This window comes from Balaenoptera musculus, chromosome 11 (genome assembly GCF_009873245.2).
Source record: "Balaenoptera musculus isolate JJ_BM4_2016_0621 chromosome 11, mBalMus1.pri.v3, whole genome shotgun sequence".
In the NCBI taxonomy this organism is placed as follows: Eukaryota; Metazoa; Chordata; class Mammalia; order Artiodactyla; family Balaenopteridae; genus Balaenoptera; species Balaenoptera musculus.
In genome coordinates, this window is record NC_045795.1 from 80,319,435 (window position 1) to 80,331,941 (window position 12,507).

Here is a 12,507-nt window from a genome sequence, read left to right on the forward strand (position 1 = left end):
CATTTTACATTCTCACCAATACAGCACGGGGTTCCAGTTTCTCCACATCCTTGTCCATACTTCCTTCCTCCCTCCCTCCCTCCCTCCCTCCCTCCCTCCCTTCCTTCCTTCCTTCCTTCCTTCTTTCCTTTCCTCTTTCCCTCTCTCTTTACCTCTCTTTCTCCTTCTTTCATAGTAGTTTCATAATGAGTGATATCTCATTTTGGTTTTGACTTGCATTTCCCTAATGATTAGTAATGTTGGGCAGCTTTTCATCTGCGTGTTGGCTATTTGTATATCTTTTTTGGAGAAATGTCTATTCAAATTCTTTGCCCATTTGAAAAATAGGATTTTTTGTTACTGTTGAGTTGTAGAAGTTGTTTATGTATTCTGAATATTAACTCTTGATCAGATTGATGATTTGCAAATATTTTCTCCCATTCCGTAGGTTGCCTTTTCAGTCTGTTGATTTTGTCCTTTGATGCAAAGTTTGGAATTTTAATGTAGTCCCATTTGTCTAGTTTTGTTGCCTGTGGATTGGTGTAATATCCAATAAATCATTGCCAAATCTAATATCATGAAGGTTTTCCCCTCTTCTAAGACTTTTATGGTTTTGGGTCTTACATTTAGATCTTTGATTCATTTGGAGTTAATTTTTTGTATATAGGGTAATGTAAGGGTCCAACTTGATTCCTTTGCATGTGAATATACATTTTCCTAACACTACTAGTTGAAGAAATTGTCCTTTCCCCATTGGCTGGTCTTTGCACTCTTGTCAGAGATCATTCGAACATATATTCAAGGATTTATTTCTGGGCTCTTCATTCTGTTCCATTGTCTGTATGTCTGTGTTGATGCCACTACCACCCTGTTTTGCTTACTATATCTTTGTAGAAGTTTTGATACTCTCAGTGCTCCTGCCTCTGAGATCTAATCTTACTTGAGAATCAAACTGCTCACACTCATCTCCTTCCCTATTTTATTTTGATACTCTTGTGTCCATTTAGTGCTTTCTTTGGAAAGATGCTTTTGGAATTTTAGTATGGTTTATAAACCTTAGGAGTGAGTAACTTTAAATTTTTTCTACTTTTAGGTTACTTTCCTTTATTAGGTATACATTCTGCTCTCTATGTACAGTGCATGTCAATGAATTATAGTTGTTAAATTTAAAAATCAATAAATATTTATTATTAGAATGCTTTCCTGGTATGTCAGATGGCAGCAGACCAGATTTGAATGGGTCTCACCTTTTTCTTTTTTTTTTTTTTTTTCTTTTTTAAAGAATGGTAGTCACTTTGGGGCAAAATGTTTTCAGGTCTTCAGATTCACTTGTCCTTGGTTACCACTGGGCTTGAATGGAAAGAGGCACAGAGTATTTAACAGGAGAACTGGCTTTGTTATCTTTGCAACACTAGAATGGAAAACCCGAAATCAAGCACAGAAATTTGGACACTGTCTTGCAACAGAAAGGAGACTCCCCTTTGGGTCACTTGTAGGATCCATTGTGTTCTTTGCAGCTTACAATCAAGTCTTATTTTTTTAAAACGTATTCTAATTTGATCTGTCCATTGAGCCATAGAATTCTAGAGCTAAATGATATCTTAGAAATCATATCTTCATATCCCTTCAGTTATATTATAAATCACATTATTATTTGTTAAAGGACTATAAGGTTATAGGCATTTATTTTAAGATCATAGGATTATAAGCATTGATTGGCTTCAAGGATAATCTAGTCCAAACACTTGGTAATAGGTAAAGCGTGCTCATAATGCAATTTTGTACCTTCTTTATTTCATTAGTAATGCCCAACACTTCCTTCGCCTGTTTACCACTCAGCTTTCACTTTCTCTACTTCACATGGAATCCTCACATGCACTCTCGTATGGAATTATTGCTGTGTTTATTACTAGTGGAATCCATGTTGAATTTTAGCAGGTTTTTTCCCCCTCTACATCTGCCTCTTTGATGGTAGCTGAGTTTACTGCTGCTCACTTGTTAGGGCCCTGGGTCTTAACAACCTTACTCAAACAAAACATCTTAAATGGAGGCATTAAAAAGGTCACAACAGTGAGCCATTTTGTAACTTTTGGTGCAATAAAATGGGTATGTTGTGTTTTGGAATATAAGACCTCTGAGTGCAGCTATTCATTTTATTCATCTATAAAACATTTTAGAATAACAGCTTACATCTGTATGGCGTTTAAAATTCCACGTTTTGAAGAAACATCACTGTTTTGAAACTCCAAACCAGACATGGGGAGGGAACTTGCCTTCTGACCGGCCCATGTTCTGTAGAAGTTGGGAGAAGAATTTGTTTTAGCCATGGAGCCATATTTGCTGGCAGTACTACTGTCACATGAGTGGAACACATTTTCATTATTTCTTCATATTGTAAATGACAAGGCATTCAGTAAGATTTTGACTTGAAGAATGTTTGAAACATTTTCACACATCAGGAGTTTATCTTATGAGGGATGTTTCATTACCAGAAGCCAGAAATATATTTAAGTATTCACGCATTTACAGCACATTTAATTACCTGAGACTGTCAATTAATCTTGTTTTAGAGTGAAGTTGGGATTTACTGTCAGCTCACTTTTTAAAATAAATACCCAATTGAACAGTTTTGGCCACTTCAAATGTGTGATTTTTAAAATTACTTCTTTAAATTGAAGGAACAATTTAATGAATAACTTTTAATGGAGGAAAATGGGCAAAATGCCCATCTACAGGATTCAAAATCTGGTATTATTTATTAAGTACCAAAAAAGTGCCAATAACATACAGTTCAGTATATGGTTTATTTTAATCAAGAAGTGAAGAAGGTTAATGTTCAATAAGTTACAATAAGTTATAAGTTACAGGCCTTATTACAGTAAGTTATAGGACCTTTTTTCATCTTACAAATGTGAAATATAAACCCAGGACTAGATGGCTTCACAGGTGAATTCTATCAAACATTTAGAGAAGAGCTAACACCTATCCTTCTCAAACTCTTCCAAAATATAGCAGAGGGAGGAACACTCCCAAACCCATTCTATGAGGCCAGTATCACCCTGATACCAAAACCAGACAAAGATGTCACAAAAAAAGAAAACTACAGGCCAGTATCGCTGATGAACATAGATGCAAAAATCCTCAACAAAATACTAGCAAACAGAATCCAACAACACATTAAAAGGTATGATTACACCATGATCAAGTGGGATTTATCCCAGGAATGCAAGGATTCTTCAGTATTTGCAAATCAATCAATGTGATACACCATATTAACAAATTGAAGGATAAAAACCATATGATAATCTCAATAGATGCAGAAATAGCTTTCAACAAAATTCAGTACCCATTTATGATAAAAACTCTCCAGAAAGTAGGCATAGAGGGAACCTACCTCAACATAATGAAGGCCATATATGACAAACCCACAGCCAACATTGTTCTTAATGGTGAAAAACTGAAACCATTTCCACTAAGATTAGGAACAAGACAAGGTTGCCCACTCTCACCACTATTATTCAACATAGTTTTGGAAGTTTTAGCCACAGCAGTCAGAGAAGAAAAAGAAATAAAAGGAATCCAAATCGGAAAAGAAGAAGTAAAACTGTCACTGTTTGCAGGTGACATGATACTGTACATAGAGAATCCTAAAGATGCTACCAGAAAACTACTAGAGCTAATCAATGACTTTGGTAAAGTAGCAGGATACAAAATTAATGCACAGAAATCTCTTGCATTCCTATACGCTAATGATGAAAAATCTGAAAGAGAAATTAAGGAAACACTCCCATTTACCATTGCAACAAAAAGCATAAAATACCTGGGAATAAACCTACCTAAGGAGACAAAAGACCTGTATGCAGAAAACTATAAGACACTGATGAAAGAAAGATGATACAAACAGATGGAGAGATATACCATGTTCCTGGATTGGAAGAATCAACATTGTGAAAATGACTATACTACTCAAAGCAATCTACAGATTCAATGCGATCCCTATCAAACTACCAATGGCATTTTTCACAGAACTAGAACAAAAAATTGCACAATTTGTATGGAAACACAAAAGACCCCGAATAGCCAAAGCAATCTTGAGAAAGAAAAATGGAGCTGGAGGAATCAGGCTCCCTGACTTCAGACTATACTACAAAGCTACAGTAATCAAGACAGTATGGTACTGGCACAGTAACAGAAATATAGGTCAATGGAACAGGATAGAAAGCCCAGAGATAAAGCCACGCACATATGGTCACCTTATCTTTGATAAAGGAGGCAAGAATATACAATGGAGAAAAGACAGCCTCTTCAATAAGTGGTGCTGGGAAAACTGGACAGCTACATGTAAAAGAATGAAATTAGAACACTCCCTAGCACCATACACAAAAATAAACTCAAAATGGATTAAAGACTTAAATGTACGGTCAGACACTCTAAAACACAGGCAGAACACTCTATGACATACATCCCAGCAAGATCCTTTTTGACCCACCTCCTAGAGAAATGGAAATAAAAATAAACAAATGGGACCTAATGAAACTTAAAAGTTTTTGTACAGCATAGGAAACCATAAACAAGACGAAAAGACAACCCTCAGAATAGGAGAAAATATTTGCAAATGAAGCAACCGACAAAGGATTAATCTCCAAAATATACAGGCAGCTCATGCAGCTCAATATCAAAAAAACAAACAACCCAATCCAAAAATGGGCAGAAGACCTAAATAGACATTTCTCCAAAGAAGATATACAGATTGCCAACAAACACATGAAAGGATGCTCAACACCACTAATCAGTAGAGAAATGCAAATCAAAACTACAGTGAGTTATCACCTCACACTGGTCAGAATGGCCATCATCAAAAAATCTACAAACAAAAAATGCTGGAAAGGGTGTAGAGAAAAGGGAACCCTCTTGCACTGTTGATGGGAATGTAAATTGATACAGCCACTATGGAGAACAGTATGGAGGTTCCTTAAAAAGCTAAAAATAGAACTACCATATGACCCAGCAATCCCACTACTGGGCATATACCCTGAGAAAACCATAATTCAAAAAGAGTCAAGTACCACAATGTTCATGGCAGCACTATTTACAATAGCCAGGACATGGAAGCAACCTAAGTGTCCATTGACCGATGAATGGATAAAGAAGATGTGACACATATATACAATGTAATATTACTCAACCATAAAAAGAAATGAAATTGAGTTATTTGTAGTGAGGTGGATGGACCTAGAGTCTGTCATACAGAGTGAAGTAAGTCAGAAAGAGAAAAACAAATACCGTATGCTAACACATATATATGGAATCTAAAAAAAAAAAATTGTTCTGGAGAACCTAGGGGCAGGACAGGAATAAAGACGCAGACGTAGAGAATGGACTTAAGGACACGGGGAGGGGGAAGGGTAAGCTGGGACGAAGTGAGAGAGTGGCATTGACATATACACACTACCAAATGTAAAATAGATAGCTAGTGGGAAGCAGCCGCATAGCACAGGGAGATCAGCATAGCACAGGGAGATCAGCTTGGTGCTTTGTGACCACCTAGAGGGGTGGGATATGGAGGGTGAGAGGGAGACGCAAGAGGGAGGGGATATGAGGATATACGTATACGTATAGCTGATTCACTTTGTTATACAGCAGAAACTAACACAGCAATGTAAAGCAATTATACTCCAATAAAGATGTTAAAAAAAAAAGTGAAATATTTACATTCTTGTTAAAATGTGACATATTTACATTTGGGAGGAGAGAGTACAAAGAAGAAAATTAAAGCCATCTCTAATCCCACCAACCGTTAGTCCTCTTTGGTACTTTAGTACATATTATAAATTTTTAAAAATGGTGGTCCAGTGGTTAGGACTCATCACTTCCACTGCAGGGGGCCCAGGTTTGATCCTTGGTTGGGGAACTAAGATCCCGCCAGCATGCAGCGCAGCCAAAAAAGGAAACGAAAACTACAGTCTTTTGGGTTTTGATAATTTAATTGAAAATATAGCATTTTAGTGTCAGAATGGACAGTGTCAGATGCTTTCATGTTTTGGTGACAAAAAGCTCAACTAAATTTGTCTCCTATTATGGAACTTTGATGTACAGGATGGGGCGCTGCTTATTTATGAAGATGACAAAATTCCATGAGATTTTAGTTTGTCACCTTAAACTAGTTTATTGACATTGATTTTTTTTTTTTTTTTCCCCCTCTCTCACTGCCATTTCCTGCCTGAATGGAAGGCAGATTTTTCTTTCTGTGACCAGTGTCAAGCCCAGGGCCCATCATTTCTTCCAGCAGAATAAGACAGATGATGCTAGACTCTTAATTTCTGATTAAATATAAATATTTTGGAAGTAATTTAGTGCTCTTAATTCATGGGAAGGTAAATACCCATTAATCCCTTCAACATTGTGGCCTCTGACATACACACACACACACACACACACACACACACACACACACACTCACACACACTCACATACCCCTATGCATATTGTTATTGATCAAAGTCCACATTTACTTTTCACTTACAACTGAACTGAATACAGAGCAACTATATTGGGGCCACGACCTGCTTGAGCAGCATCATGCCTTATGTAGGCCCAGTGGATAGTGTGTGGATATTACCTAGGTTAGTGGGTAGGATCCCCTGGAGTTCAGGTATTTTTATTTTCGGAAATATGGAGGGTGGGGTTCTATTTTAGAATTTGAGAAAGTTTAATTAAAAGCAAATGGATTATACTGGCAGTGAATTTATATGCAGATAAATCCAATTAGATGTCTTTTAGGTAGAGTAGTAGTCAGACAGGGCCCTGTAGTCAGATTGTCTGGGCTTTTTACTTCCTAACTGTGCTTTAGGCAAGTTAAACAGCATCTCTGGACCTCCATTTCTTGATCTGTAAAATGGGGATGGTAATAATACCCATCTTACAGGGTTGTTGTGAGGATTCAGTGAAATAAAAACTATGAAGTGCTGGTTGGCACAGTGCCTGGCATGTGAAAAGTGCTTGGTAACAATTCTAGCTTATTGCTATATACAGCTAATTGTAAATCCTTAGTCTAAGTATGCTGATTGTCTTCACTGCTAGGGATGACTCTTCTCCCTGACCAAGCTTGAGACTAAATCAGGCTTTCAGGCCCAACTGTGCTCCTGTCTGTTGAGAGCCCTCACTCCTCCACACTGAGAAGCCGTTCCTTCCTCCCCACGCCCGTGTTCTGTCCCCAGACCTTGCTTCTCAGCTTCCTCCTGCAAGCGGCTCTGGCTGCTTCCTCTTCTCTCTCTCCTCCCATCCACCTGCCTTGTCCCCTCTGTCCTTCCTCACTCCTCTCCCTCCCCTCTCTCCCTCTCCTTTCCTTCTCTCTCCCCTCCTCCCCTTTTCCTCTCTTCCCTTTCTCCTTTCCTCCCCTTCCCCTCCTCTCCTCCACTACCCGCTTCCTGTGCTGCCCTCCTCCCTCCTGGCTCCCCCCCTACTCCACTCTCTCTCCCCCTCCCTGCTTCTCTTTTCAACCGTGACACGTGGCCCGCTGAGGAGTAGACAGCTCAAACTCTTAAGCAGAGAAATGTCACATTTTTAAAGTCTTCATTACCTGTGATGGAAAATACTTATTTTCTCATTTCTTTCAGTAGCCAGACACTCTTCATATTGTGCTTCTCTTTCAGTTTCAAGAGGGCATCATTTTATGTCCCTTGGCCTCAAAAAATTAGTAGATTTTACAGGCAGTTACCGTTTAACTCTTTTTCTAAAAACTATGCATCCTGTACTTATAAATTTGTTTAATGGTAGCTTTATTATGTACATAAAGTTAAAATGAAATAATGTTTCTAAGTAATAATTATAGGTTCATATAGTCATGCTAAGCAAACTGATCTTTCCTGCCTAATTTGATTTTTTTTTTTTTTTTTTCTCTTCAGATTCCTTTCTCATTGGTCCAGTTTCCCCTGTGGGAGTCCTTAAAAGTAAGTTTTCCAATCTTCATCTAAAATTTCTCTCTAATTATCTTATGATAATTAATACCCAGTAGTTTCGGTGTGGAATAGTAGAATATAATATTGAGTAGCGGTTTAAAAACTCAAAATTATTAGGAGTTGGAAGTATTTTGTGAGTGGGATTTACATGCCAGTTCAGTGTTTTAAACTTGTTTAGGTGTCTGTGGTCTGGGAAATAAGCAGAGCAGGCGTAACTGAAATCCTGAGATGTTTAGGAAAAACTTTACTTTCCTCTGTATTGTAACTCTTTTTCCACCCACTTGAATTTTATTTCACTTCGCTGTGTGTGTGTGTGTGTGTGTGTGTGTGTGTGTAGAGGTTAAGGAATAACAATGAGGGTAAATGGAAAAGGAAGGAAAGCAAGGCTCTGAATATTTGTAGGCCTCGAAGGCCAAGACCTTCCCGCCCACGTCTGATGGTGGGTGGGAGTGGGGAGCAGCAGGGGGCTTGGTTTCTGAAGGTCCCTTCTGTCTTTCCTGCTCACCAGGCCTAGGAACCCTCAGTGAGAAGGAGCAGAGTGTGGGGAGTTGTGAGTCAGCCTTGGGGAAGGTCACTCATATGTTTAAAAACAAACAAATGAAAATTTGAAAGCCTTTGTACAAAACATGCAGAGACATTGTATTTGTTTTTCATCTCCTGGTGCAATGATTTCAGAAATTGCGGGTCACGGTATGAATTATGTAGGTGTTTGCCAGCATTTTAAAGACAACAACAAAAGGGAAAATAATAGCATCTTATGAGGTAAGGTTAAGTCTTGCTTTGTCAAACTTCAGTGTTGCGTGTACATATATACATGCATCTGTGTACTAGGTTGCAATGTGAAAGTATTTCTCACTGTGGATAATGAGCAAAAGAATCTGAAAACCCTTGTTCAAATGAAAATGGTTTATAAATGACCAAACTGTAAAATGGCAAAGTACCTAGGTAGGCATTTGATAATACAAAAAATAAAGGAATTACTCTCATCATTGTATAGCATTAGTAATCATGGTGCGCTCAAAGAAAATGTCTTTGGAAGAATAACAGTTATTTGGACTCTAAAAAATATTCTTTTGAAGTTACATACTAAGGATAATAAAATGAGGACAAACATTATTCATAAAAATAAACTCAGCAATATTAAGTATTGAGAAATACTTCTTATAAATGATCTGATTTTAAGGAGTAGTACAGTTCATTTAATGCAGGTTTTGGGATCTTTCATGGTCGTTTTGTTTGTTTTTGTTTTTACTGTTTTCCACGTGGCACACGGTGAAATTGGATTTCTCTGGCAGGGTTTCTGGGCGTGATGTAACAGCTATCCGATGAGAAGGTCACATTCCATAAGCATAACACCTCTCTATTTTTGTGTATGACAAAAGACAATGAAGCAACAGCTGTCCAGCAAACAAGACTCACTTTATTAGTGTCTCAATAAACAGCATTCATGTGGCTTCTGCACTGTGTCTAACATACTTAGGCCCAGTTTCTGCACAGGAATGTTTTGAGGCCCAAAGAGGGAAAAAGCATGGGATTTGTTTCTTTGCAGTATTCAGGACATTTGCAGTATGCTAGCTAGTTAAGAAATGTCTAGGCTCCCCTGGTGGCGCAGTGGTTAAGAATCCGCCTGCCAGTGCAGGGGACGTGGGTTCGAGCCTTGGTCCGGGAAGATCCCACATGCCGTGGAGCACCTAAGCCTGTGCGCCACAACTACTGAGCCTGCGCTCTGGAGCCTGTGAGCCCCAACTACTGAAGCCCACACGCCTTGAGCCCATGCTCTGCAACAAGAGAAGCCACCGAAATGAGAAGCCCTCGCACCACAACGAAGAGTAGCGCCCGCTCACCGCAACTAGAGAAAGCCCACCCACAGCAATGAAGACCCAGTGCAGCCATAAATAAATAAATGAATGATTGAATGTATGTATGTCTAGAATTTTTCAGAGTAATCATAGATAACGATGTTGAGCTTTAATACTTTCCTTTGAGCCAATGTTAAGATGCCATATATATATATATATTTTTTTGTCAGATTTATTGAGGAATAATTGTCATACGGGAAAACTCCTTTTAAGTGTACATTTTTACAGGTTTTGACAAATATAACTACCACCCTAAACAAAATGTAATATCATCACCCTTTTCCGGAATATCATATAAATATAATCACACACTATGTAGTATTTTGTGCCTGGCTTCTTTCATTTAATATGAAAGAAGAGATTCATTCCTGTTTTATCCCGTACCAGTAGTTTGCTCCTTTTTGGTGCTGCGTAGCATTTCATTGTGTACGCGTACTGTAATCTGTTTAGCCAGTTACTAGTTGATACACGTTCGAGTTGATGATTATGGATGAAGCTGCTGCAAATATTTGCATATGGGTATTTGTATGGACATATATTTTTGTTTCTCTTGGGTAAGTACCTAGGAATGGGATTGCTGGGTCATAGGGAAAATAGAAGTTTAATTTGCAAGGAACTGTCACAGTGTTTTCCAAAGTGGCTGTCCCATTTTCCAGCAATGTGTGAGAGTTCCAGTTGCTCTGCATCCATGTCATTGTTTGTTATTATTAGATTAAATAAAACTTTAGCCATTCTAATAGTTGTGTACTGGTATCTCATTGTGGTTTTAATTTGCAGTTCTCTCAGGGCTAAATAATATTGAGCATCTTTTCATATAATAGTGCTTTTTTCTTTAAACATCCAAATGTGAAACCACAGTGCTTTGTAAAAGTAGACAATTTTTGGCATGTCTTTTATTTTTGTATTTATGAGTTTATCCATTTAAATTTGTTTCTGCAACCATAGAGACACTGTATTATATGGAAGGGTTTCTCTATGATGTTTATGTGGAAATACTGCTAAGAAAAATTTTTCTCAGCAAGCACTTTGGCAGATTGTGTGCACATTGTGCTATAAGGAGTGGGAATCTGGAGGTAGGGGGTGGCCACTATCATCTTAAACTTATTCTGCCTAAAATCGATGGTATCGCCTTCTAAAATCACTTCCTCCTGCTGTCTCCCTGATTTCTGTTAATCATACTACTATTCTCCTGACCCCTTTGGTCTCAAATCCCAGATTAAATCTGATCCTCTTTTTCTCTATCACTCACCAAGTTGTGTTCACTCTGACTTTTTGGAACCTGTGGCCTCCTTTTTTTATCAGATTCTTACTAACGTATGCCTGGACTTAGTTAACACTCATCTGTTCTACACATTGAATTTGTGTGATCTTCTTTAAACATCTCTTTGAAGTTCCCAGAAATGTATAACTTTCTAAAACTCTAAAGCATGAAGTTGTTGGCACGGATGTCCATACCGTGTCCTTAACTGGTTTTTCCAGCTCCCTTCCCCTTACACTTTTTTTTTTTTGCTTTCCCTCCTTTCCTTCCTTTCCTTCCCTTCCAACCAGAATAGCCTCCTTACTGCCCCTTTTCTTTGGCTTCTTTCTGCAGTGGGCTTTCACGGATCAAATGCTATGCATCTTTTAAAGCCAGCTCAGTTTTTTTCTCGTGCTTGAAGTCTTCCAATCCAGACCCTGAAGGTTTACCCTTATAGCTAACATTTGTCTGTATCGCTGATTGGTATTTATTCGTGTACTGTATCTTAGAACTGAGCTTTAGCACGTTCTGATAAGGCCTGAACCCCTTCTATTTATAGAAAAGTGACAGATGCCGTTAGTGCACATGTATTCCCTGCCTGCTGTGAGCTAGACACTGTTTCATTTCACAGCAATTCAAGGATGAATAAGACGTGGCTGATGCCCTTGAGGAGTTTTTACTCTACCAGAGAAGCACATGCCCACACATAACTCCAAGGTAGCGTGTCTGTAATTGAAGGCCACCCAAGGCACTGGGGGAGCCAGCCCCCCGACTCCCCAAATCATGTCATTTCACTACCTCATTTCTTATGTTTTCTTTTTTTTTTTTTTTAATAGTACATATGCTTACAAAAAAGATTTAGATGAAAGAAGACTAAACACCATAAAGAGGAGGGGAAGTAAAAGGGGTAGATCATCATATCCAGAACCTCTGAGAAGATCATTTTCCTTTAAGATTTATATTGAGTTTGGAACTTTTCTAGTAGCCCAACAAGAAGAGAAACACGTTAGACTACGTGGTTCTCTTATCTGACAAAAAACCAAAGCTTATTATTTCATCTTGTCCCTTGGCTTTGAATGCCCTGTGTATATGGTTGACTTGCATATTTAAAGCTCTCTTGTGGACCACTTGCGCTGAGTTACAGCCTCACATGACCAACTTCCTAGATGACACCCTTACTCAGGGTGTCTCAGGGGAACCAGTTCAGAACAGAAAACTTGGTTTTTATTCCCCTTCTCCCCAACCTGTTCCTTCCCAGGTGTCTCCTTCTTAGTAAGTAGAACACATGTCTGTTGCTTGCTAAAGTAGAAACTTAAGAATGACTCCACAGTTCTCTCTTTCCCTCATCATCCAGCCCATCAGAACAGTCCACTGTTCTTCTTCTTTTTTTTTTTTTTTTTTAATTTATTTTTATGTTATTATTTATTTTTGGCTGTGTTGGGTCTTTGTTGCTGCGTGCGGGCTTTCTGTAGTT

General features: G+C 38.4%; 1 protein-coding gene across 6 annotated transcripts in view; it reads left to right on the forward strand.

Annotated features, from left to right (window-relative positions):
• The window catches only part of SLC25A26 (solute carrier family 25 member 26), a 174,393-nt gene that overhangs the window by 133,705 nt on the left and 28,181 nt on the right, over nt 1–12,507 (forward strand). For all 6 annotated transcript variants that reach the window (XR_005021810.1, XM_036868498.1, XM_036868500.1 and 3 more), the window contains one exon: nt 7,884–7,928. Coding sequence is in view for 5 of the 6 variants with exons in the window: in XM_036868498.1 (XP_036724393.1) it covers nt 7,884–7,928 (45 nt within the window). In the remaining variant the exon portion in view is untranslated. The remainder of the gene's footprint in view (nt 1–7,883; nt 7,929–12,507) is intronic.